At 34.4% G+C, this 27,098-nt stretch overlaps 1 protein-coding gene across 1 annotated transcript in view; it reads right to left on the bottom strand.

Moving 5' to 3' along the window:
- Nucleotides 1-26,744, bottom strand: part of LOC129952961 (ATP-dependent RNA helicase me31b) — a 38,527-nt gene extending 11,783 nt beyond the window's left edge. The window contains exons 1-6 of the mRNA XM_056065946.1: nt 26,549-26,744; nt 18,460-18,513; nt 12,178-12,906; nt 12,008-12,110; nt 5,180-5,558; nt 4,450-5,097 (exon numbers count right to left, since the gene is read on the bottom strand). Of these exons, the coding sequence (XP_055921921.1) occupies nt 4,450-5,097; nt 5,180-5,558; nt 12,008-12,110; nt 12,178-12,233 (1,186 nt within the window). The 5' untranslated portion in view covers nt 12,234-12,906; nt 18,460-18,513; nt 26,549-26,744. The remainder of the gene's footprint in view (nt 1-4,449; nt 5,098-5,179; nt 5,559-12,007; nt 12,111-12,177; nt 12,907-18,459; nt 18,514-26,548) is intronic.
- Between the last annotated feature and the right edge of the window lie 354 nt (nt 26,745-27,098).

Raw genomic sequence — 27,098 nt, 5'->3', positions numbered from 1 at the left:
CAATCTACAGCATTAACAACAAGACTGCGAAATCAATAAAAAAAATAGAAAATGTAATTGAAAAAAATGCTTTCTTTGAAAAACTAAAAATAATTGCAATGGGTTTGTCAGACGAGAAATCCATAGCAGTTGAAGACTATATAATTGCTTAAGCATTCAAATACGCTTCGATCACTTCTGTTGTTTTTCAATCAAACAGACAAAGCTTCCTTTTCGAAAACTTGAATGAAATGTAAGATATTTACTGCAATAAATTTTCTTATTGATCGCTGACATTAAAAAAATGAATTTGCTTTGTTAACTTTCTTTTTTTTTCTTAAATAATATATGTCTATATAATATAATTTTTTAGATGTTTTTTTTTATCTTCAAAAAGTTGGAGTGAAGAAGAGTTTTGGTTTTTCTTCTTTTGATTAGTATTGTTCTTATTAATTAATTTCCTTAAGCAAATAACGATTCTTATAAACATCTTTTACATTTATTGATCATTTTTTGAGGGCATATATTTGATTTTTAAGAGTATATTATAAGCGCTTAAAACTAGTATTTTAGGAAAAATTTTTGGTTGCCTTAGTTATCATTTCAAACTGTGACAGAAAACTCAAAAAAACACGCTAACTGCTCAGGTAGTACATATTTTTGGTATATGCCCTTTTGATTTATTTTTAATACTATAAAATTCTAAACAGTATTTTGAAGGATTTTCACAAAAAAATTAAGTATGCATTACTTTTCTTAAAATTGTCCTATCTTAAGTATTTATGTATCATTAGACGTAAAATTGAAAACTACTGGAAATGGGGTGGTAGCTTCTCATTGCGAAAAAAAAACTTGCCAGATGACTGCTTTCGAAATCACAACTCTAAGTTCTCAGTCTATAGTTACATTAGGGTTTACTCAGTTAAGAGTGTTTGTTTATTTCGTTAGTTTAAATTTTCCTAAAACAATCCTGTTTCGAGAGGATTTTGTGTTTTTCTGAGATCTAATTATTGCCATTAAATTTTTTGTATTAAATTAGATTGAATATAAGAAAGGTAACAGTTTGCATTGGGCTAAGCACAGCTTGCACAGTCGAAAACTTATTTATTTTTTAATCTTAATTAAGATTTCAAAAGAGCAAACAAACTAGGAAAGCAATGAATTTTAAAATAACTTTCTCTACATTTTAGTTTTATTAATTCAAGCTTTTGGATGTTTTTTTTTTTAGAAAAGATTGTGGTCTGTGATTTGGCAGTTGACAATTCCATACTGTGTTGGCATTTATGTTCAGTTAATTTCGACAATAACGCTTCCAAACTGTGGAAATTTTATTATTTTTAGGGATACATCGTTGGGCTAGATGAACAAAAGTATGGAAAGCATTTCGAAAGAAACCGGGAACCAGTTTCTAAACCTCCGTACAGCTAATTAAATCTGAAGCTGGGAACTAACAATTAATTAAGTGAAGAAATTTCAGCTTCAGAAATTAATTTTATTTTATAGACCGAACCAAAATACTTAATTAAAAAAGAAGAAAACAGGCAGTTCATAGAGCAACTCCTTCGTTTTTTTTTTTTTTCAATTTAGTGATGCGACCCGTTTCTAGTTGAAAAGCTTCGTTAATAACCAAAATGTTCGTATATGGAGGTAAGATAAACCTCACGCCATAACAAGTCACCCATTACAACAAATTTGACTGTTGAATATATTTCGGTCCTTATTTGTTAATAAATCAAGAAGAATTAAGACTGAATTTTTAGTAAAATCGACTACAAGGCTTGCAAATTGCCATAAATCGCTCCTTTGAACCAAAAGTTATAATATAAACTGTTTATATCGTTCATGCTTATCAACACACTAGTCGATTACATTTCATTATAGGTCATTAGTTTTTCAAGACAAACCAGCAACTCTTAATGCATTCTAAGCCAATATAAAAGCCACCATTGAAGCCATTTGACTAGATTTATTGGAAAAAGTAGTGACTGATTCAATGGACTCGAGCCGCGGCGAAAATATGACGAAAATCATATTTCAAAAAATAATACCACAATATAAAAAAGCTCTTAAAAACAACAGAGAATTGTATTATTATTTTGATTACCAAATTAACTATTAGTACGTAGGGTAAACGCACTAGTATCCGCGCACTTAACGTGTTTTTTTACTTAGAATTGGACTCATTTTCCAACTTAAAGACGTATATTTCTTGTAAAAATGTAGATAGTTTTTAATAATCTACGGTTTAAGAAAATGGCAAACAAAAATTTGCTAAAATTAATACAAACAATCGGAGAGCAAATAAATCTAGGATTTTTAGAACCGAAATACATTTTTAGCAATGAAGGACGCGGAATCTTTAAGTAAGGATAAATCAATAGAAACACAAGAAATAAATAAAAAAAAAACTTACAAACTAACTCAAAATAATTGTTCACTAACAGATCTATTCTGCTATTCATCGGAGGGAATTTTACTTGAATTTTCACTAATCATTATTCTGCTATTCATTCGAAGTGAATCTGTGTATGTCGGTAACGTCGGTAATACTACGCGGTATTCTTCTATTCACGTGAAAGCATTCACTCTATACAATTCAGATCCTCATATATGTATAAGTGAAAACTATAATTTATTGCTAAATTTAGAATATTTGTTTGTTCAACAGCTCTCTGTTTGAGGATTCTCTTTTTCCTTGGCTTAAAATTGGAATAACAAGATTTTTACATGAACAGCTGTTTATTTGAATGTCAAATTGGTTTGGGATAATGTTCACCCGATGGATAGCAGAATGCAAAGGCAGTGTGAAAGGGAATCGAATGGGTGAATCGAATATACGATCCACGTTAATAGCAGAATAGGGCTCAAAAACATTATATCATCCATCAATAAACAAAGATGGTGTTGCCTTCACCAATTTTTCTTTTGGCGTTTAATCGGTCCTACAAAGTTGAGTGGCATAATGCACTCTAAGATCCAAGCTGGGGCTTTACTACGTATCTCGATTCTACTTTTGATTCTATTCGAAACTCATTTCCGATTCTACTTTCGAATCGTACTACGTATAAAAGTAGAATAAAACGCCCGGTTATACCAACTTTTTTCAAAAAATGTTCTACTTTCGAACGAGTATCGAGGTGTTTGATAGTTTTAAAAATGAAACATCAAATTTTTGGACAAGAATAATTATTACAAAAATGGAAACCATTGGAATTTGGTTTAATTTGCAAGGAAATGATGAACGGTACGATCAAATTGAACGCAGAAGCATAAGAGATAATTCCAACATAATGGAGCTGAGTGGGAAAAGGTTTGTACATATATATATGTATATGGTAGAATGTTTATTGTTTGGACTCATTCTTAATGAGAAATATGTACATACATATATACTTTTGTTTTGTTTTTTTTTTTAAGAATTATCGTTTTTCTAAAGTCGGTTTTATGTTCTTTCTTAACACCTTATCATCCGACATGACTACATATAGAAGACAAAATGCTGTTCCGATTATCATAAAGTTATCAGCAGCATTGAAATTTTTGGCAACAGGATGTTACCAAAACCAAATCGATGGTGACAAGAACGCTCAAATTGCACAGCAAACCCTGACAAAAATACTTGCCGAAGTTTTGGCCTCAATCGAAAAAGTCATGTGCTCGCTCATGATGAATTTTGAAATCAATGAGGAGGGAAACGAAAGTTCAAACGCTATTTTTGGAAAAATCACGAATTCCAGGTGTAATTGGGGTGGTAGATAGGACTTATATTTAACATTTGACTTACACCTTGACAAAAAAAAAACTTCGCTCGCAAAAACACATTTGTTGTAGTGATTATTTTCGATTTTGCCTTGTTTTTAATTCTACTTTCGAGTTACGTAGTTCCTCATTTATTCGCAAGTTCATAAGAATATAGTTGGCACTACTAGAACTATTCGAGTCTCGTTGGCTCGAAAATAGTCAAATAGATACATAGTACCAATTTTTCGAATTCGAACAATTTCATTGTAGAATCGAGTTACATAGTCAGGCCCCTGTATTGTCTTCATTCATTCCTTAAAAATGATACAAAATCGTAATTCTGTATTAAATTAAATTATTCGGATATAGAGCCTTATTTTTTAAGTATCCGGACAGATACATTCAAACTTAGGAAACCCTTAAAGAATATTGAAAACATATGAGAAAAATACATTTCTCTTTCTGTGATTCATAGATCATTAAGAAAATATTTAAATGAGTTTTCGCATAATTGTATCAATTTTTGTTGTAGAGTCCGGACGCTTTGAATTTACCCATATAATTTAATAATTTTTATCTTTTTTTCAAAATATTAAGTTCAACTTATTACAAATAAAACTAAATACTTTTTATCATAATAAGTTAATAAATACTTGCGAATTTATAAACAATAACCTTTTAATCTTACATTGAATAAATTAATTTAAAAAAAAAAATGTTCAAACTTACCCAAGTGTCCAAAACGACCGGAACGACCAATACGATGCAAGTATGTTTCAGCCATTCGTGGAAAATCAAAATTAATAACAACATTCACAGCCTGTACATCAATACCGCGTGTAAACAAATCAGAGCAAACTAAATTTCTGCATAGCCCCTGTCGGAAATCATGGAAAACCCGATTTCTGTGCGCTTGCGCCATCTTAGCGTGTATATAGTAACAACAGTATCCCAATTCGGTGATCTTTTTGGCAAGTAATTCGACACGCTGCGTCGAGTTGCAAAATATAATCGACTGATTGATTTGTAATTTCGAAAATAATGTATTCAAGCAGTGGACTTTTTGCCGTTCTTGCACAAAAGCATAATATTGCGTAACACCTTTAAGTGTTAGTTCTTCCATTAGATTTATTTCATAGGGTTCTCGTAGATGTTTTTCCATAAAGTTCTTAACACTGAGTGGGAATGTGGCCGAAAATAGCAGAATTTGTGGATCTTTCGGCAGTTTCATTATAACATGGTCCAGCATGCCTTGAAAATCTAGTGATAAAAGTTTATCTGCCTCGTCCAGCACAAGAATCCTACAGTGTGACATATCGGCCACTTTCTTATCCATTAAGTCCAAAATACGACCCGGTGTCGCAATTATTAGTTGTACTTTATATATGAAAAAAAAAAATATATAATTAAAAATAAGTTTAAATATAATAAAAATATGTTTTTTTTTTTAATTTCTTACCCTTTTGGTATATTCTCAAAATATCATCTTTTAGATTGGTACCACCAGTTGTCACCATAACTCTAATATCTAAGTGCTTTGCTAATTCAATGCAAATTTGTGAAGTCTGCAGGGCCAGCTCTCTCGTGGGCACAATTACAAGGGCCTGAATGATATCCTTGGAGGGATCGATTTGTTCCAGCACGGGAATACAGTACGCACCTGTTTTACCAGTACCGTTCTTGGCACGGGCCAATACATCCTTTCCACTGAGAGCGATGGGAATTGCTGCTTCTTGAATAGGTGATGGTTTTTCCCAGCCCTTTTCAAATATTCCCATCAGAAGTTGACGTTTCAAACAAAATTCCTCAAATTCATTACCACGGGTGTCAGTAACATCCTAAAATATCAAATAAACGTTTTTCACAATCAATAAAGAACATAATTGTATGTGTTTGATCAATTCTTTTTTAATACTTATTTATTGTGTTTTATTAGGCTCTTTAGTTCTTTTTGTTTTTTGGAATGCGAATAAATAAAAAACTATTCCATTCTTTTACCCATCCCCTGAAGAAGTAAGGAATTCTTACGAAACGTTGGGTAAAAGAATGGAATAGTTTTTTATTTATTCGCATTCCAAAAAACAAAAAGACCAAAAGAGCCTAATAAAACACAATAAAAAAGAACATAATTATTATTCAACGTACGACGACGCATAAGAGACTTTTTAGCTTCTGGTAGCAGTGTTAAGTATAAGTTATTTGCGCTTTATGGATGGATCAAATGAAGGTAAAGGTTTATTACAACTTTCAATCATTGATGTGTGCCAGTCGTGTCAGGAATAGCAATGACCTACAATTTTAATACCGATTCCGAACGGCTAATTAGAGAAAGCACTTTTCATGACAAAAATTACTCTTGGAGGATTTGTAAATTAATTACAATAGGCAGTAAAATAACGTTTAGGTTGCACGGGCATGATCTCTCAAGACAGTCCTGCCGACTAACCATCACACCAGAGGTAAATTCGTGGAGTAAGGTTACTAATTTGACGAATTAAATAGCTGACTTCGTCAGTTCAGGTTGTGTAAAGGTCAATGAGAAAGCAGATTTCTTAACGAACCTACAGTTCAATTGAGGTATAAGAGAAAACAAGACACAAAAGAACGAACGAACGACTAAACTAATACTTGGGAATCCAACACTGCAACCACAAATGATTTTTATATTGTGTAACACTAGGTTAGGTTGAAGTGGCTGTCCAAGATGCAAACGGACAAACTTAGGCCAGTTTAATGGCCCATTGTGATACGACTTGAATCTTGAAGCTTCCTCATAAGCTCAATGGAACCAGTTTGAGTCCCTTACGAAACGTGAAAGGCTGATTATACTGATATGATTTAGATCGTTTAGATCGTTCAAGAAGAATTCTCCTAGGTAATTCTTGCGTTTTCGAGCCAGAGCAATGCATGTACAGAGAAGATGAAGAACTGTTTTCCCTCTTCCTCGTCCATACAGCTTCTGCAAGTCATTTAAGAATACGCCTAGTCGCGTGCTTTCCTATTAGACAGTCCGGTTATGTCACCTATTATTGCGATCTGCTTAAAGATAGCAAACAATTTGAACGTTTTAAATCCAGTGTTGGCCAGATGTTTTTTGTGACCTGACACGTGGTGATGTTGTTCCACCTGGTGCCTGCCCTCCTCACAGCATCTTGCATTAGCAACAGATTACAAGTAGTGATTGGTATGCCAGTACTTGCCAAACGTGGTAGGATGGGCTGCACTATACCGTTTCTGGCGAGTTCATCTGAATTACAGTTACCTGGAATGTCTCTATGACCCGGCACCCAGCAAAGGTGAATATTTAACTGTTGTGCCATCTTCATTAGAGATGATCGGCAGTTATGGACTGTTATAGAGTTTGTAGAGACAGAGTCCAGTGATTTGATAGCGGCCTGTTTATCCGAGGAAATACGGATCGGATATCAGTTCCGCCCGGAACTAGCTACAATGATTGGGAAGGCGGAATGAGAGACTTTATTTCAGTCCTTCACCTCCACCAACCCCTTCTTTTGTTTTTGACCCCTCTGTATACAAATGAATTGACTCATCTTCCAGGAATGTCCTATCCTCCCAAAAAGATCTAGGAGGTGTATAAATCTGGAAATTTGTGTCGAATTGCAGTTGGTGGATGGTGTAGTATGTGTGCTTTGGAATTGATTCTAAATACCTAAGAATTACGGAGTGGCCAATGTTGTTGTTAGTCCACTGCGACGAAGCTTTGAGGCGAATATTGCAGATATTTGTTTGTTAAATATGTCAAGAGGTGTAAAGAAGAGTAAGGTCTCCAGTTCCGCCGATGGAGTCGTGCGAAGCGATCCGCTTATATATAGGCTAACTGAACGTTGGACCTTATTTAGATTATCCCTGTTTATACCTTTCTCTAAAGCAGTCCACCATACTACCACACCTTACATCAAAATCGGTTTGATTACAGATGGGTATAGCCAATGCGTGATTCTGGGTTGTAAGACTCATTTATTACTGATAGCTTTTTTGCAAGAAAAAAGAGCTACAGTAGCTTTTTTGACTCTTTCCTGTACGTTGCGATTCCAATTTAGTTTTTTATCTAAGACAAGACGCAGGTATTTAGGGTCGTCTGAGAATTTTAATTGGATTCCTTGAATATAGGTAGGGTTGATAAATGGAATTTTGTATCTCCTCGAAATAACACTAAATCGGTTTTGTTTGGGTTAACACCCAGTCCACACCGATCAGCCCAAAATATTAGTCCGTCTAAGGCATTTTGGAAGAGTTCTTTTAAGGTGTCAAGTAAGTAGGAATAATTTCACATTAATAATGGTTTATACACTAGTCACTGTAAATTGAACTGACACTCCAATATGGGCAACGGGTTAGACAGCTATGCTAAATTTTTCTGTGTACGAGAAAAAATAGACAAAAAAGGAACTACTCTCTCATAAAATACAATAAGAAGTTCAGTTTCTCAAAACATATTTGGAGGAAGTACTCAGCCTTTCAGTGCATTATTTAACCAAATACTTGCACAATTGCCGAGAAAGTGAATTTATAAATTTTAATCTGGGTCTGTTGTTAGCAAAAGCACGACAAGTATTGACAAGGCGAGTTTTTGTTGCATAGCTTTTAAATATCTTTCTTCTTGGAAAGTTTACTGTGAAAATCACCTTTAAAGACTATTCACATGAGAGCGACCAACGATACCACATACGATACACACTTCAACTAATAAAATGTTCGCTCGCGTCTTAGCCTACAAATTTCATTTTAGTCTCTGTTGTGCAACATAAATGAGAATGACGAATAAAATTCGAGCCATTTGAAAGAAAAATTGTAGCGCTACCTTAAGTAAGTACGTGAAAGAAATGTCATAATGGACGAATAAGCCCTTAAACTCAAATCAAGTATGGTAGCTTGCTTTACAATGGGCAGATTTAGACAAAAATTAGGCACAACATATGCAGTCAACAAACCGAGGCAACAAGGTTATTTTTTTTCAAATAAATTTCCAGTCACCATTCCAAAAAAGTTGCCTGAATTGGATGCTTCTGATATCATAAGAGACTTCGTTTGCAGGCAACTGCATTCTATGAACCCAAAATTAGACCAAGGTTTCCAAGGTTAATTTATAGATAGGATTATGTCCGCGTTATGCATTTCACTTATTGTGAATGCACTTTGCGAAAGTGAATTTGGGTGTTCCACAATTCATTATCTTGAATTGGATTTTCGAACATGCAAAAGGATGTTCTGTATTTCGGTTTGTTACATTCAAATCACATATTTTATTTGTGTGAATTGCTCTTTGACAGCTTCCTTCTGCTAGAAATCGGATTGTTGCACCAAGTTTTTGAATTGAAGGAATCGATGAAGGTATAAGAAAAGGTTCTATTCCCCTTAGAACATATAAAAACGCGTCTTTGCTTAATCCAAAAATTATGAATGAAAGCTTAAAAGAGGAAATCAAGAATGTACTCTTTTTATCAGAACAATTCTACATAATTTTCACACACTTACATTGTGTCAGGTAAATCTAATATATATTTGATTTGTCTCGCAAAATGTATCTTCTTATTTTTTTCTCTTAAATTCTGCTTCCTTTTTTCACTTAAAATTGCCAATTATATTGCATCCAACTTCAAAACAGTAATATTTTACTTCAGAATAAAAATAAAAATGGATGATCCTTCAGTTCTGAAAGTTCGAAGCAATTTAAGTTTTGGAAGTCGATCGAATTGAAGAACATGCAATTTCATTTCACTTGAAAGTTAAAAGTGATATCAATTAACTTTCGATCGAAATTTGGAACATGGGCTTTTACTTCAAAATTGGAACTAGGTTAGGTTAAAATGGCTTCGGTATCAGAATCCACACACTTAGGACAACAGAAAAGGTCCATTGCGATACCACATGAATCTAGAGAATTACTTCTTACTAGTCGAAACATTTTGAGCTTTTTATAAAGCGAAAAATATATTTGATATCCTTTTTAGCTAGTTCACTGGGATTATCAAAAGAGCTGTCACCTAGATAAAGTTTGCGTCTTAGTGAAAGAACAGGGCAAGTGCAGAGAAGGTGAGAGATTGTTTCCTCTTCTTCCTCGTCCATACAGCTCCTACACTTTATTATTTTTTAGATTTAAGTAGTCCTGCCATACGTTCTATTCCTAACTAATGAAATTCCAAAAAAAAAATGGAATTTATCTGTTGTTGTTTTCAAAATATATAACGGTCATTTGAATTGAATACGAAACAATAAACATGGTACGGCGCAACAAATAGAACCGCGTCGCTTTTATTGCACTGCACAATTGCAATAAAACTCCCACTGAGATTTTCGAATTGCTAGAACCACTCAAAATATCGAAAAAGTTCATCTACCGCGCTATAATATATCATCTGTTAATGATAGACCACAAAGTGGGCGGCCTCGTTGAAGCAGGACGATAGCAACGATCAACAGTTGCAAAAAGAATCCAAGGAAACCCCCTCCGAACACAGAAAATTACGCCGCATAAAACAAGACGTCAGGCTTGGTGCTTACCGTGGAAGTACTGGACAACGCCTGACTGATGCTCTGTCTAAGATAAGAGCGAAAAGATGGAAGGTGTTGCTTCAAAGACACCTAAACACAAAAATATTCTTTTCACAGTGGAAAAAAAAAATTAAGTAGCTAAACCAACAGAATTTTCGGCCCATAGTTCCAAGGTAGCTGGAGATTTTGTGAGTATTGAGGCAGAGGCAGCAAAAAATGGTTAGCGGTTAACGAGGGCAAAACAAAGGACATGCTGTCGTCACAAGAAAGGACCTACAACACCGACGTCTTAGTCAAAACGTCACCATCGACAGACGTAACTTTAAGGGTAGTCAAGGACTTCGTCTACCTAGGCCACGCTGTAAACGCAGAAACAACACCAGCGATGAGATCAAACGCAGAATAAGTCTTGCTACCCGCTGTTTCTTTGGACTAAGAAAGCAATTGAGTGGTAAAATCCTCTCTCGAGGGACCAAAGTTTTGCTGTATAAGACCCTTATCATCCCCGTCCTGCTATACGGTGCAGAAGCATCGACTATGACAAAAGCGGATGAAAGCACCTTGGGTCGGTTCGAGAGAAAAATTCTTCGTGTGATCTACGGTCCCGTATGCATCGAAGGGGAGTGGAGGAGAAGATGGAACGACGAGCTGTAGGGGCTGTACAGCCACGTAGACTTAGCCCGAAGGCTAAAAGTCCAACGACTAAGATGGCTGGGTCACGTAGAGCGCATGGAAACCAATGCACCGTCCTGGAAAAGTGTTTGAATTCACACTCACAGGACAGCGCAGTAGAAGAAGACCGCAAGGTCTTACACAAGGTGCAAATCCAAACCCGCTGTGTATTGTATTGTAACTGAAAAGACCTTGCTTCCTTTTCCAATATGACAAGAAACCCGTTTAAACTAAACTTTAAATACTATTATATTAACTCATGGACTTATGAAGTTCAGCTTTCAATTGATTGAAAAAACATGATCAGCGACATTTTGATATAAGTAAACTTGAATTGATTGAAGGGAAGATTGGGCAGGTGCAGGCAACATAAGGGACTTCATTTGCAGTCAACTGCATTCTTTAAATGTACATTTTGACCAAGCCAACTAGTTAGTTTTTTAAGTGTCATAACTACAATTTTGAAACTTTACTTCACTAACCTCTACCTTCAGTTGATTGTGCAAAAACTACCAAATACATAAATTGTCTACAAAACACTCCCCATGCAAAATACAATTCCATTTCGACTTGTATTTTGTATTTTTAAGAAACATTACTCATTCCTTTGCAATGTTGACAAAGAACTCTTTTCATAAAACATCAAATAGAATTTTGCAGAAAATAAAAAGTTAGAGAGTAATAAAATTCAGTTCTCAGTTGAATGAAAGAACATAATCACCTGTCACTTTGACATAAGTGGACTTGATAGTGATGGACTCTTTTTAACTAACTTTCCAGCTCAAGTCCCTTATGTCGTCTGAACTAAATTAAATTTAAGGTCTGGTCAAACAGAACGCGGTTTGCCTGGACGGGAAATAATTTTACCCGTCGCATTCCCTGTCTTCTAAAGAACCATACGTTTTTGTTCAAACAGAATGCAATCAATGCAAACTTAAATTCTTTTCAAAAATTCCTTACTTACTTTAAGGGACTTTACCCTTATGTTATCTGAACCTGCGCAGTTTAGTTCTCTAAATAAAGTTCAAATAAATAAGCAATTTGCGCTTTCATTTAAACACAACTATCCGTAAACTAGTAAAATAGCTTAGATTATACTTACACTAGTCTTAATCCTATTATCCTTTGGCGGGATTTTTAGTTTAGCTTTCCAGCCCATGTCATCGCTGAGAGATGTCGCAACAAGAGCCTTCTCGTTGACCATGCTAACAAAAAAAAATGAATTATTAACCAATCAAAAACAACAACCTTAAAAAAAAACAAACTACAAACCTTTTCGGCGTGCCAATGTTATTCAGGTGATTGGCCGCGTTTATTTCTGTCATCATCTTGTAAACTTATTGGCTATAATGTTTTCACAAAAATGAAAAACTTAACTCCTTCGCTTAATCCTCAGATTTTTAATTTTGTATGTTTTTTTTTTTAATTTAATTTGTTTTCGCTTCGAATCGGAAAAAATCCGAGCTGGTATATAATTTTATTTTATTTTATTTTATTTTATTTTATTTTATTTTAATTAGTTCGGTTTCCGACGGATATTTTGCTTTGCTTTGAGTTTTCTTTATTTTTTGTATTCTTAATTAGTTGGTTACATTCAAGAACATAAAATATTTATTTTTTTATATATTTATTGTTGTTACTTTCTATACAAAATATACTTATATAAATATTAAAATCGTTCGCTTATGCTGCTTTTTTGTTTTGTTAATTATTGTTTTTTCTTTTCTTTAAATTAATTTTATTTTTTCATCAACTTTCACAATTCACCGTTTTTAATATAAAAATGATAAATTGAAGATTTTTTATAATGCACTTGTCATTATATTATTTTTTCACAGTTTTTGTTGTTGTTTTGTTTTAAAATTGTTTTTGTAATTTGTGTTTTAAATGTATTAGTTTTTTTTAAACACATTCACGATAGTTTTTATTTTGCTTTCAATTGTTTTTATATCACAAGAAGTTTTTGTTTTATTTTATTTTTTTTCTGGAAATAACGCAATTCTTTACAGGAATCGAGAAAAAAGGGAAGAGAAGAAAAGAAAAATTGATTAGGTATAATTTAATTAAATTAAATTGATGGTAACATAAAACTTTTAAATGTCTAACAGTCTTTTAGAATTTAATAATTAAAATACTATTATTTCTTTCATCGCTTAAATGAGAAAATATGTACAGTGCTGTGCAAACCATTTACAACTCTTATCACCTATCAAAAATATAACATTTTCGACACATATAAGTTGTTAAACCGAAATTATTTCTATTGCTCTAGACTTTATATGAATCAACCTCACTGTACAAAACTAAACCCACTAATCTGCAGATAAGTATAACAAATGCAACAGTTTAACAAAAAAGTACTGCATTTTGCTGTGCAAAACATTTGCAACTGTCGGCCATGATTTATTTTGATGACGGTTAATTTGATATATTTTGAAATTTTTCGATTTGACAAAAGTTTTTTTAAGATAAATACAAATAAAAAAAACTAAAAAAAAGAAATTTTAATTATAATTGCCGGAAACAAGTATAATTCAGGATTGATATCAAGAATTTTGATTGATTTCAAAAAAATATTATCCCAGAAAGAAATTTCAATCAAATATTCGATACATAAATCTACCATTTTCGGGTAATAAAGTCTGAACAGTTGATGACTTATCATAGAGGAGGCAGACCACGCAGTACCACAACAAAAAAAGACAGGAAAATTATTAATTTCTTCCGGAAACACCAACAGCATGTTCTAAAGAAGCAAAACTTGAATTAAAATTATCCATTGACTTATCTACAATAAGACGTCGCGCACTACAGGCCGGATTGCATGGTTTCCAAATACTGGAAAAGCCTTTTATTTCAAAAAAAAAAAAAATTAAAAGCCCGTTTAGAATTTGCACGAATGGCAAACAGTATTGTTTTCTGATGAATCAAAATTCAACATGCAAGGATCTGATGGAAGGCAACATGTCAGGAGGCCAAGAGGTGAGACTTACTCCAAAGTATACAAGAGGAACAGTTAAACACAGAGGTGGCTCTGTAATGGTCTGGGGCTGCTTCTCTGGCCAACGAATTGGACCTATTCAAAAAGTAGAGGGCATAATGGAGTCAGTAGACTACTTTGAAATTCTTAGAAACACCATGTTTCGTTATGAAGATTTGGAAATGCCACTTGCGTGGACATTCCAACACGACAACGTCCCCAAGCACAAGTCGAAGTTCGCCACAAATTGGCTTTCTGAGAATAACATAAGGGTTTTGCAATGGCCAGCGCAGTCTCCAGACCCAAAATCCTATTTCGAATTTGTGGGAGATAGTAAAAAGAAGAATCCGATGCCAAATTTATTAAGCGGAATGGCGATCTTTATGCTAAATTCAAAGGCAGTGCAATGACATTCCGGAAACTATTATAAATAACCTCATTGCTTTTGCTAGAAGATGTGGAGCGGTTATCAAAAATAAAGGTTATGCAATCAAATATTAGCATTTTCTTGCATAAAAGAAAGAAAATTGTACGATATGGTTCAAAGTTGCAAATGTTTGTGCACAACAATAAACCCGTCTTTTCAGGTTGTTATTCGATTTTTTTTATTTAAGTGAATGCTTTTGTTTTTTTTTCTTCTTTTTAGTCATATACTGTTGTAAATAAAGTTTTTAAATTTGTGGAAAGAAGTTTGCTGTTTGGTTTTTTAGATACTTTTTATGAGATGGAAAGATCTACAACTTTAAGTTGCAAATGTTTTGCACAGCACTGTATGTTACTTTTCCTTACTGCTAATTTCTTGACAAATTTCTAGTGTCTAAGACTCGATTTATTGATAAATTAGAACTCGATTTATTGATAAATTAGAACTCGATTGATTTCTAACTCAGATCTGAATCATAGTTTTAACGCTTGAGAAGTTGATGAAGAAATGAGATAAACTTCGATTTATTAGACCCTCAAATTTGGGGTCATTCGAACTCGGTTAAGCAATGTTTTTACTTGTTCAAAAGGAACAATTTTTAGATTGATTCTGGGTTTGGAATAAATTTCAGACCAAAAAGGATTTTTATGTGAAATAATAAAATTATTTTAGAAAATATATAAACATAAACGTTTTGCCAAAAAGTCATAAGGAGAAGATGCATAGTGTGTTATTACACTCAGACTTTCTGTATGCTGCGTGTTTCGCATATTTTCTTTTCAACACTCATCCCGTCAATCTCACATTTTTTTTAATAATAAACGGGCACTCAGGGGTTATTAATACCCTTAACATGTTTAAAGTTTAAACAAAGTGCGAGCTTTAGGAAAATAGGGAAGGATTAAAGAGGAGATACCGATGCACATTGGTCTTAAAGTTTTGAATATCAAAATGATAGGAAAAAACAGATATCGGTAAAGCATTCCACATTCTCGATGTGCGGTTAAAAAAAGAATCTCTATACTTGACAGTACGTCCGAAATTGAGCTCAAGGTTAAACTGGTGTGCATTCCTAGAAGTACGAGTGTAATGGCTAAATTGTTTGAGGGGCGGAATGCAAATAGCTAATTCGACAGAACACTGTTTATAAAAATATTGGTAGAACAACGAAAGACATGAAACATTGCGGCGGTGTTCAAGTGACATAATTGTTTCGGTTATAGTTCTAACGCCTATCATTTTCAAAGCTCTTTTTAGGATTCTGCCCAAAATACTTAAACTTGTTTTTCGGTTGCGTGTTTTTGACACTTCTCTTTCATTTGTTGTTCTCATCTCATCCGATGAAAAAATATTGTTAGATGTGTAAGACCTTTGTGAGGATGCTTTCAAAATTTCCAAGCAAAGGAAAAAAAGTGAATTGGATTAAAATCTGGAGAGATAATCCTTCACTTTCTTGACAAAACAACTAAAATCGAATGATAAACCATCGTTTTTAAACTATGCAAGGATGAATGAAGAAACTTTTAACCTGCTTTTGACGTTCATTGAAAACGACATTAAAAAAATTTAATTTTGAAAGACCCGATATCGCCAGGTGACAAGTAGTCTGCCACTTTGTTTCAACGGGCGAATGGGTAGTTTGGAATGCAAAGCTTAAACTACCAAGCTAGACTCTCTCAACCATTCCTTCATTTAAATTAATTCGGCTAGAAGGTCTTTCCTCCACTTGAAATTGTCCGATGTCTTGTTTACTGGGAAACACGAGACACAATAATAAAGCAACGCCAAGTAAATAGAATAGCAAGAAAAAGAAACGTCAAAACCATACAAGGCAAACCTGAACCCAAAGCTCTGCGGGTTGTGTTTTTTTTTAAAACGTCTGAGTGTAATAACACACATAGTGTAAAATGTCGACACTGTATGTTGCATATGTAACTGAGAGTTACATATGCAACTTTTCGTGCGCCTTTTTTTTAGTTTTACATATAAAGGGTGATTTTTTAGCTATTTACCCTGGTTACAGGAAGAGATCGAGGAATCGAAGTGAGAATTGAATTCAAATGGAATCGAAATGACATTTGGGTTTGGCGCTAAATTAAATTCAGCTTAGAGGGAAAAAATGGGAACATATCGCACGGACACAAGCAAAATCTCATACACCAATAACTCGATTCCCCGATTCAGGTTTACAAACAAATTTTCGATTCACCTCAGTGGGATTGGATCGAGTAATCCTATTTCGATCCGATCCAGGTCTATACGGCGCTAAATCCTGATTCAATTCTCCTTGTAAACGCGATAATTATCTTTTTGGCAATACTGGATTCGTGTTTTGTTTCACTGTCAAACATCTTCAGTTTGATCTGTAATTTAACAATGAGTCGTTTTACAAACGGACAACGCTTGCAAATTATTGAATTTTAATATCAAAATACGTGCTCTATTAAGAAAGTTCATCGCGCGCTTCTTAGATTTTATGGTCAGTTTAATCGACCCACCATATCGTAGAGTGCGAACTGAAGAAAATATCGCAGCTTTATCGGCCAGTGTTAATGATGACCATCAATTATCGATTCTTCGCCGTTCACAGCAATTGGGGATCTGTTAATCAACAATGTGGAAAATTTTGCGGAAGGATTTAGGTGTGATGCCTTTCAAAATACGAACGACCTACTGCAACGTAAAATTTTTTTGTAAACAGGCTCTTGGAAAGTTAGCCGAAGATCCACTTTTTTACCGAAAAATTGTGTTCAGCGACGAAGCTCATTTTTTGCTTCATGGCAAAATTGTTGATTTTAAAGTGAATATCAGCCAGAAGCATTGCAAGAGAAAAAGTCACACTTTGGTGCGGTTTATGCGCTGGTGGCATCATTGGACCGTATTTCTTCAAAGATTATGCTAATTGTAACGTAACTGTGAATGGTGAGCGCTACCGTGAGATAATATCCAACTTTTGTTTGCCAAAATGCAAGACCTTGACCTGCATGACATGTGGTTTTAATAAGACGGTGCCACATGCCACACAGCACGCGCAACAATGGACTTATTGAGAGGCGAGTTCGGTGAACGTTTTATTTCACGTTCGGGACAGGTCAATTGGCCGCCTAGATCGTGCGATTTAACGTCTTTAGACTGTGCGGCTATGTTAAAGCTCATGTAAATATAGACAAGCACAATACCGGCCAAAATGTTGGAAATATAATGCCAAAATCGGATTAAGCGGATGGACCATTTGAGGCGCAGTCAAGGTCAACATTTGCATGAAATAATCTTCAAACATTAAATTATATGGACCGTTCTATCGGTTCAAATAAAGATTTCATGCTTTTTTCTTTATTGTATTTGTTTTTTTTTTTTAAACTTTCCTTATAGCTTTTAAAAAATCACCCTTTACTTCAAATAAATGGGAAGATTGAATTTGTGTAGGCAGACATAATAGTTGTTTAAATTATGCCAAGAAATAGCATCCATTATAAAATAGTCAATATTCTCATAGACAACATGACCAAATAAAAATGTAAGTACATAATGTAAATCTATTTATGGATGACAAGACGCCTGTTTTGACATTATAAGCATTTGAAGAAATATTTAAAAAAAATACTAAACTTTTATCAATATTGTTGCATTTTTCATCTCGGTAATTACCTTTTGACTGAATCTATTCAACACACAATTTCTTGAAAAGTTTTTAAGATAATTATTCTTGATTGTTAAATGTCACAATTTAGAATCCGAACGATCGGGATAGCATCAACACAACACTAAGTTCTATTCAACCGAGTAATAAAATTCCTTGAACTTAAAAATGATTTTAAACCGAGTTATACAGATAAGATTAAATGTGAAGAAATGCTCGAGTTCTAAATAAAATGATAAATCGAAAAATACTAGATTGATGATTTATTTTATTTAAGAACTTCGTCAAGAAATTTGTTATTATTTTTGTATATATAAACGTAAAATGTATGCACGGTACAAGATTTAATCTTTACACAAATGAATATAATATAAAAAAAAAAAAAAACTACAGATACGTATTTGAATACAAATTTGAAAACCATATGCATTCATATTAAATTAATTAATTAATTTATTTATTTAATTACATCGCAGTTTTGACCGAAGTATACATAATTTATTTACTTACGCGGATATGAATTAGTTTTTGTCCTCAAATATCCATGGAAAGATACGTTTTGATCTGAAAATATAAATGATCATTTATTTAGCGACTTACAAATTTCAAATGTTCCTAAGTGTGAACAATCTTAAGAAAAAATGAAGGGGCGTGGTATTTTCGAATAGAAACTACATTGCAAAGAATGCGTATAACAGTTTTTGTGTGGCCATATTGTTTATTTTACTTTTTCTCTTTCATATCTTTTTTTAATTAGGTACTAAAGACAAATGATCATGGAAATTTACAACGTCTAGCAACATGTGCAAGTGGTAAAACTTTATTATCAAAATGGGCGTTGGGAGTCTTTTATAGGATACGGTCGTTTTTTCAAGTTGACTATTCGGCTCAGTGAACAATCTGCCGAAAACATCACCGCTGTTCGGTTAAATATGCAGCAGAATTCGAGATAGTTTCGCCTCACTCACAAGAACTTGGCTTTTGTGGAGAACAAAATATGGCGAATTTCAAGTCGTGATTAAAACATGGAGCTGAAACTAAACGACAATACGCAGCTTCGTAATAATGTTCGCTAATTGGTATGTGAATAAGTAAAATTGCTGGTTTTGGAACAACACTAATCCAGGTGCATTTATTTTGTTATAGAATTAAACATGTTATGATAAGTAAAACAAATTACAATTTAAATGCAGTGATTAAAAAAAAAACTAAGTAGTACTTAAAATGCAAGAGGTCTTGGGTTTTTTTCAAGGGTACTGCCTCTTACGAGGAATTAACACAACCTCCAAGAGTAATTCTTGCCATAAAAAATGCTTATTTAAATTTGCCAATAAGATTCGTCCTAAAATTATAGGTCCCTTCCATCCCTGACAACATTACAGGAATGATTGAGAATTACAAGTCACTCGGCCCTAGTTCTCAATGAACTGTCGTGCCACCTGTTTTATTCATTTATAGTACAAAATAAAAGGATTTTCAATATTTAAGAATCCGTTGAAGTGCGAAACATTGAAACAAAAGAACTCATTTTTAAAAATAACTCCTTGATGACTTTTTAGAATCTTTGTAGTTGATAAATAAATAGCACAGTTATGTTATTCTCTCTAGGGCTCTAACAAAAAGAGCAGTTATCAATGTCAATACCTTAAGAGGCTTTTTGCTATGTATACTTTTAATGTAAAGTAACAGTAAATCAATTATGTACAAATAATTTTATAAACAAAGCCAAATGAAAGTCAAATGGTACCAAGGTGCAATCAAGCTAAGTCAATTTAAATAGCACACATTGTTTTCGTTGCAAATTAAGTACAATTTTCATACATATTCTTAATTTTTAAAAGGTAAGTGAAGTTTAGAATTTTTTTGGTAGATTCTTCATTTTGAATTAATAAATTATAGTATGGGACGTGGCAAACACTTAACAGAGACCTTCAGGCTACGAGGTCTTGATTTCAAGAAAGAAGGACACACAAACTCGGAGGTAGCGCGAAAATTAGTATGTTCAAGGAAGAAGGTAATTAATGCTCTTCACCATTGCTGAGAAGAATGGAGTGTTCAAAATAAAATTCGCAAGAATCGGACAAGAAAAAACACCCTCCAACTGATATTGCCATGGCCCGCCTGAGCAAAGCTGATCCATTCATGACTGTACATTTAAAAATCGTTTACGTGAACAAAAATTGTTTGGACGAATTGCGAGAAAAAAAAACACATGTGTCTAAGCGTAATCTCTATCGTCGACTACAGTTTGCAAAGGAGAATATTTCAAAAGATTCAAATTGGTGGAGAAATATCTTATGGAGCGAAGAGTATATTCGCTTCGGGTCAGATGGTAAAAAATATGTGCGACGCGGAATCAACCAGCAATATAACCCTAAATATACCATAAAGAGTGAGAATGCCGGGAGTAGCATTTTTGTTTGGGACGTTTTTCTTGGCATGGTGTGAGGCCACTTCATCGTATAGAGGGTATCCTAAGGGATACAATGCTACCGTATGTCGAGGAGAAAATGCCCTTAAAGTGGACATTTCCACAGGATGACGATCCTAAACACACGGGTAAGTCTGTTAAGCAATGGCTATCAACCCAAAAAATCAGTGCTATGGAATAGTCAGCCCAGTCCCCAGATCTCAATCCAATTGAGAACTTTTACAGTAATGTGGAAAAAGCGATAAATAGATCTGATATTTCAAATTTGGACAAACTTTGGCAGGAAGTTTAACGAGCTTGGTACTGTTGTTCTTTTTCTTCTGTCCTTCTGTCTTGTATTAATGTCTTGTGTTGTTATTACCTTATATCAACTTACATAGTCTACTCGCTAAAGGTGCTGTGTTCTCTACTCTGTACATTTATGTGCTGAGTAGTGTGAAATGTAATGTAATGTATTTCAGAATCTTACTTAGTTTTCGGGATTTCTCATAAGATATTCAATGATTTATGGTTCTTCATTTAAAACAGGATCTTAATCGTGCGCTCTTATTGAAAAATCGGCACGAAATTGTTCAAACAAAATATTGAAATGAATGATTTAAGATTGATGTTCAAATGGTAGACAGCATTCAAGAGGACACAAGCGTCCACAGGTTTTACTCAAACCCCACCTCTGTCTATCAACACCTACTCTCACCTCCCCGTGGTGAGCATCGGGTGCCTGGTACCTCAACTGGAGATTGAGTTTCAAGCCCAGTGGAAAGTTGTTGGAGCAGCAAACGAGAGAGGGGGAGAGGTGTTTCCACTAAGGCACCTCTCCTCTTGAGCTATAGTTGCATCAATGAGCGCCTCATGACCATACGCATACGCATACGCAAGGCTAAATTCGGCAACATTAGCCCGATATGGGCGCACACCCCCACAGAAGAGAAAGACGACAACACCAAAGATATGTTCTTCGAACTCCTAGACAAAACATATGAGCAGTGCTACGATATTAAAATAGTCCTGGGCGATTTTAATGCAAAGCTAGGAAAGGAAGACATCTTTGGTGGAATAATCGGGAAGAACAGCCTGCACGACAACACTTCCGACAACGGATTCAGGCTCATAGATTTTGCTGCGAGGCGAAACGTCATCGTAGCCAATACGCGTTTTCCACACCTCAACATCCACAAAGGAACTTGGAGTTCTCCAGATCAATTTACCGTCAAACAGATTGACCATATTGCGATCGACGCCAGACACGCTTCCAGCATCATGGATGTACAAACTTTCCGAAGAGCTAACATCGACTCGGACCACTACTTCGTTGTAGCCAAGGCAGCAATTCGGATTTCCAGACCCAAGGCAAAACAGGGAGATGCCAAGTTACGAGTAACCTCTCTCGAAGTTCTCTGCCGCCAACACAATGTATCGAAAACTAGTGGCAACATTGCCAAGATGCAATCAGAGAAGCCGCATCTGATGTGCTGGGTTTCAAGCAGCCACCAACAGAACCCCTGGTTTGACGAGGAATGTCAGCAGGCAAATGCAGCCAAACAACACGCAAGCAAAGAGGCGCTGCATAAAAGGACTAGAGCTGCTCATGAGCTCTATGAGCAGAAGAGGCGAGAGGAACGCCGACTTCTCAGAAGGAAAAAGAGAGGGCATGAGAAGCGGGCGGTCGAAGATGTTGAGAGGTTTAAAAGCAGGAATGAAGTTCCAAAGTTTTATGAACAGGTGAAACGAAATTCACAGGTACATAAACGTAGAACCGAATGCTGCAAAGACGAAAGTGGAAGCGCAGTCAATGCTGAGGATATGGAAGGACCACTTCTGCAGACTGTAAAACGGCGACGACGAACCGAAATCCGATGTCAGGCAGGAGGATCCATTCAACATAAACGACGAAAGCCAACAATCCCGTCCTCCCGACTTAGACGAAGTAAAGATTGCCATATCTTGAATGCCGAGCTCTTTAAAGCAGCTGAAGATAAGTTGGTTAGGAGCATGCCCAGACGGTTTAACGGTTAATGAGGCAAAATAAAATACATGCTGTCGTCAAGAAAGGAGACGTAACTTTGAGGTAGTGAAGGACTTCGTCTACCTAGGCTCCGCTGTAAGAAAACAACACCAGCGCTGAGATCAAACGCAGAATAACTCTTGCTAACCGCTGTTTCTTTGGACTAAGAAAGCAATTGAGTGGTAAAGTCCTTCGTGTGATCTACGGTCCCGTATGCATCAAAGGGGAGTGGAGGAGAAGATGTAACGACGAGCTGTACGGGCTGTACAGCGACGTAGACTTAGCCAGAAGGGTAAAAGCCCAACCACTAAGATGGCTGGTTCCGCATGGAAACCCTTGCTCCAGCCCGAAAAGTCTTCGAATCCACACCCACAGGACAGCGCAGTAGAGGAAGAGCGCAGATCAGGTGGAGCGCACAAGTGGAAAGTGACCTCACCCAACTTGGAGCGCGAAACTGGAGACATCTAGCTAGGGACCGAACTAGATGGAGAAGTTTATGGGGTGAGGCCCTAGTTCACACAGGACTGTAAGTAAGTATGATTTAAGATTTGGAAAATCATCACAAATTTTATTAAAAATAAAAGTCGAATTCGAACTAAAGTCATCTAAACACTTCGAAAATTACCATTACCAGTGGAATTTGTTTCTACCTAAGACTTACATTTAAATTTGCAATTTCTTCAAGAATACAATAAATTTCTCCAAGAAAATGTAAAGAAGTAGTAGATCATAGATAATCATAATTTTAAAACATATTTTAGCTCAAATTATGTTACTAATTAGCAAATAAATACAAAAAAAAAACAATTTCTTAACCTTTCACACATAATCGGGCATTCCCTGTTTTTGCACTGTAGTAACTCTGTAATGATACTTTTCAAGTCAAATGACAATGTTATTATTATTATGTTATGAAAACAAACGTCTTTGGAAATTCGTGGATTGGTTTTGTTGCAGGACGGTAAATCAGTATAAGAAATACCAATAGTCCATTACTTAACTTCACGATTTAAAAAAATAAATTATGATTCTTAATGTGAGCAGAAAAGTAAGAGAGAAAAAACTGGAGACGTACAATTAGAAGCTACTTTTTAGGCTAGTCAACTAAAACCCTTATTATCTTTGCGATTGTAAGAACTTGTTTGACACCACGAAACCATCAGAAGAAGCATCACCATCGAAATAAAGACCCAATTTGGCTGTACAGCCGTGTATAAAATACACACTACATATTTTTGCATTGTTAGTTAACCCTTAAACATACAGTGTTGGACAAAACTAATTAAGATTTATTTTATTTTTCTGAATACAATTATTAAAGTTGAATAGATTTTAAAAGATTTTTTTCTATGGAAATCATTTATTTCCAAGAAAAACCAACAGGCGAGACTTGCATGAAGGCTGAACTATTGCTAAATGGAAGACGAATGAGTCCAAGTTTAATGGAAAAAAGTAAAGCCGAAGGCCTAAAGGCCAAATATGAAACCCACGTTTAACAAGAGGAACAATAAAATATCGAATAGGAAATAGTATGGTCTGGAGATGTTTTTCTAGCGCTGAAGTCGGCCCAATTCATAAGATAGAAAAGCAAGATAGAAAGCTTTATGTTGAAAGACATCCTTCAAAACCCTTAAAGTGGATATTCCAAAATGACAAAAATCAAAAACACACGACTAAAATAGTGCAAAATTGGTTTTTGGAAAATAAAATCAACGTTCTGAAGTGGCCAGCTCAGTCCCTTGATCTCAATTGTATATCGTCGGATTCACCGGAGTAGCTTCAAGAATAAAGATTACCCCTTTGCTCACAGAAATTGCTTGGAAAAGTATCCCCCAGTATATCTTTAGGAACTTAATCGAGTCAATGCCTCGTAGATGTGAAGCAGTTATTAAAAGTACTAGTTACGCAACGAAATATTGAAAAACAATTGGTTTCAAGAACAGAATTATGTTCTTTATGTTCTTTAATTTTGTCGTAATTATTTTCAATGAATTGTTAGATCTTTTGTTATATTTTATTTAGTGTGTAAGTGATTTTTTGTAATACAAGCGTTAAGATAACCAAAGTTGACTTAGTAAAATTCATTCAAATTTATTAAAGTTTTGAAACTTATTTAAAGAAATTGTAACCCAATGATATTAAGGGCTAACATCATTATTTTGAAACAACATTTGGGTCCAGCGTCATTGAGCTCAGAATACAAGATAATTTTCTACTGCGACAACTACCCAATGCACACATCATGTACATAAAGGTCGTGGTTATTGTATAACTGCTTCAAGGTACCTAAAACCACAGATAAAGTAACCTGACTTGAATGCAGTCGAGCATATTTGGGATGAACTAGGACCTTCAGTTGCTCAAAAGAATTTCATTTATGGCCTTAAGACGGACCTTCAAGAACAATGTTGCCATTACACAAATCCAGAAGTATGATTCAAACTTGTCTCTTCAATACCTCTAAGCCATTAAATTGAAAGGATACGCAACTAAGTAATATGTACATATTTATTGATCGATTATGTTTAATAATTTAAATTGTAATTTTGGGTTGTTTTAAATAAAAACTTGTTTAGTTATATAAAATGGTTGTAAAGTTCTACACTCTCTTTGAAAATTAATATTTCATGTGTCCCATTAGTCCGGGATCCACTTTAAGTTATTTTTTATCAAAACAGTTGCAAAATGACAAGGCGATGTTTGACTTTCCAGTAAAACATTTTTCACTAAAATTGGAAGAATGGCGAGGAGCGCAAAAAAACAAGGATAATTCTATTCCCATTGAACACCGACATTCGCTCCTACAGATGAGTTGTATTCGCTTATGTCGCTTCAATAAAACACAATTTGTTTTAAGGGTGATTAGCACTACTGATAAGAAGGGTTTGTTTTTAAAGCCTGTAATTTTCCTTATATATTAAAAGTATTACAATTTTACATATTTTGATATTTAGAATTAATTTTATGAAAATCCATTCTAAATAATTTGAAAAAAAAGGATGCCTAGTATTTTGTAGAAATTATCAAAATTATTGTAATGATCAATATTAACTTGGCACATAAGAGACACAAGAACGTCCATAACCAAACATTTTACCGCCAATAAGTTCAATTAAAGAGAGACAAAAAAGAAAACCCAGATGGGGGTACAACTTTCAATCACAACTTGTCATCATCGATTGCGTTTGAACTCCTACATTATCACCGATATCAAAGTTCTTTGTTCAGTTTTGAGGATCCCTCTAAAAACTAAAACATTACTTTTCCAATACTAGCAACACCAGATCTTTATCGCAGAATCCTAAATAACTGTATATATTAATAACACCTCCGAAGCAGTCTCCAATAATCATTTGCCGTTGTCTTCTTCCAACCAACATTCTCCATATGCGGCTATTGCTGCTATGTAACATAAACAGCAAAAATCAAGGCAAATAAAATTAAAAAAAAAAAAACATCATACAAAATGGAAAATATTGAACGGTACTTTAGTTTAGAAAGAAGAAGAAAAACCAACTCCATGTGGAAAAAGAAATTTTAACCGAAAACTTTTCGATTTTCGAGTCAAAACCCAAAAATCCAAAAAACAACCAACAAGAACCAAAAGAAAAAACTAAAACTTTTTTAAGAATCACATCAGAAAAAGAAACAAGAATTTCTAGATTTTCCCCATTTTTGCGTTCGTGTTTCGTTATTGCTGGCGCTGGTCGCTACTCGCAAATGTTGGTGCTCACTTCTATTAGACCATTCTATGTGCCATTGGAGCCCTAATTTCTTTTTTCTCTCCTATAGTTAGCAATTTTACTTTTTTGAGATCAACAGATTTAGAATAGCCCTCGGCACTAAAATATAAAATTATATTTAATTTCACTTTAAACTCCAAAACTTTTTTTTAACAAACCAAAACCAAAACTCGTTGCCGTTGTTGGATTGGAATTGAAATTGGAATTAGACGAAGACGAACAAAAGGGAAAAAGGCCGAACAACGAACTTCTATAAAATTTTAACCACATTCGGACAAGAAAGAAAAAGTCGCAGTTTTTTCTTGGGTTGATGCAAATTTGTCGGAACAATTTTTCAATTTTTAATTATTTTTTTTTTACCAACAGAATATTCGTTTTGGGATTAAATTTATTGTCGCAATTTTACGAAGAAATATTTACCTCGGATTATTTTCGATAATAGATTTTTGATTTTTAACTTTTTATCTCTTTGAAAATGCACTTTCCTTTTTTTCTTGGCGTTTTCTTCTTTTCTTTTTCTTTTTATTTTATTTTAATAAATATGTTGCCTTCGTTCACACTTCGCTTATTTCTTTCTTTCTCGAATGCCAACAGCTAAATGAGATGGAAGTGGAGTGGATAGGAAAATTGTGTACGCACACTTGCTTGGAGAAGCGTATATGGATAGGGTTGTGTAGATTGTGTGGGTTACACAGACGGGAGGTTAGCTTGGGAATTGGTGTTGTGTGGGTTATCTTCTAGACGATGGCAGCGCCACTGAATGATTACATATGGAGTGGGCGATGAGAAAAGATGGTGAATATTTTTTAAGGGCGGGATATTTAAATATTTCCAAGAGATTTATTCAAAGTGAAACTAAAAGAAATTATGATTATTATTTTTAATACTTTATATATATATAAATAAATTACTGTATAAATAAAAATTATTTTTGTTATTTGTTTTGTTATTATTTTTATTTTTTATTGAT

The sequence above is a fragment of the Eupeodes corollae genome, chromosome 3 (assembly GCF_945859685.1).
Source record: "Eupeodes corollae chromosome 3, idEupCoro1.1, whole genome shotgun sequence".
Lineage (NCBI taxonomy): Eukaryota > Metazoa > Arthropoda > Insecta > Diptera > Syrphidae > Eupeodes > Eupeodes corollae.
Note: the sequence above shows the minus strand (reverse complement) of the source record. Positions and strands in the feature narration are given on the sequence as shown.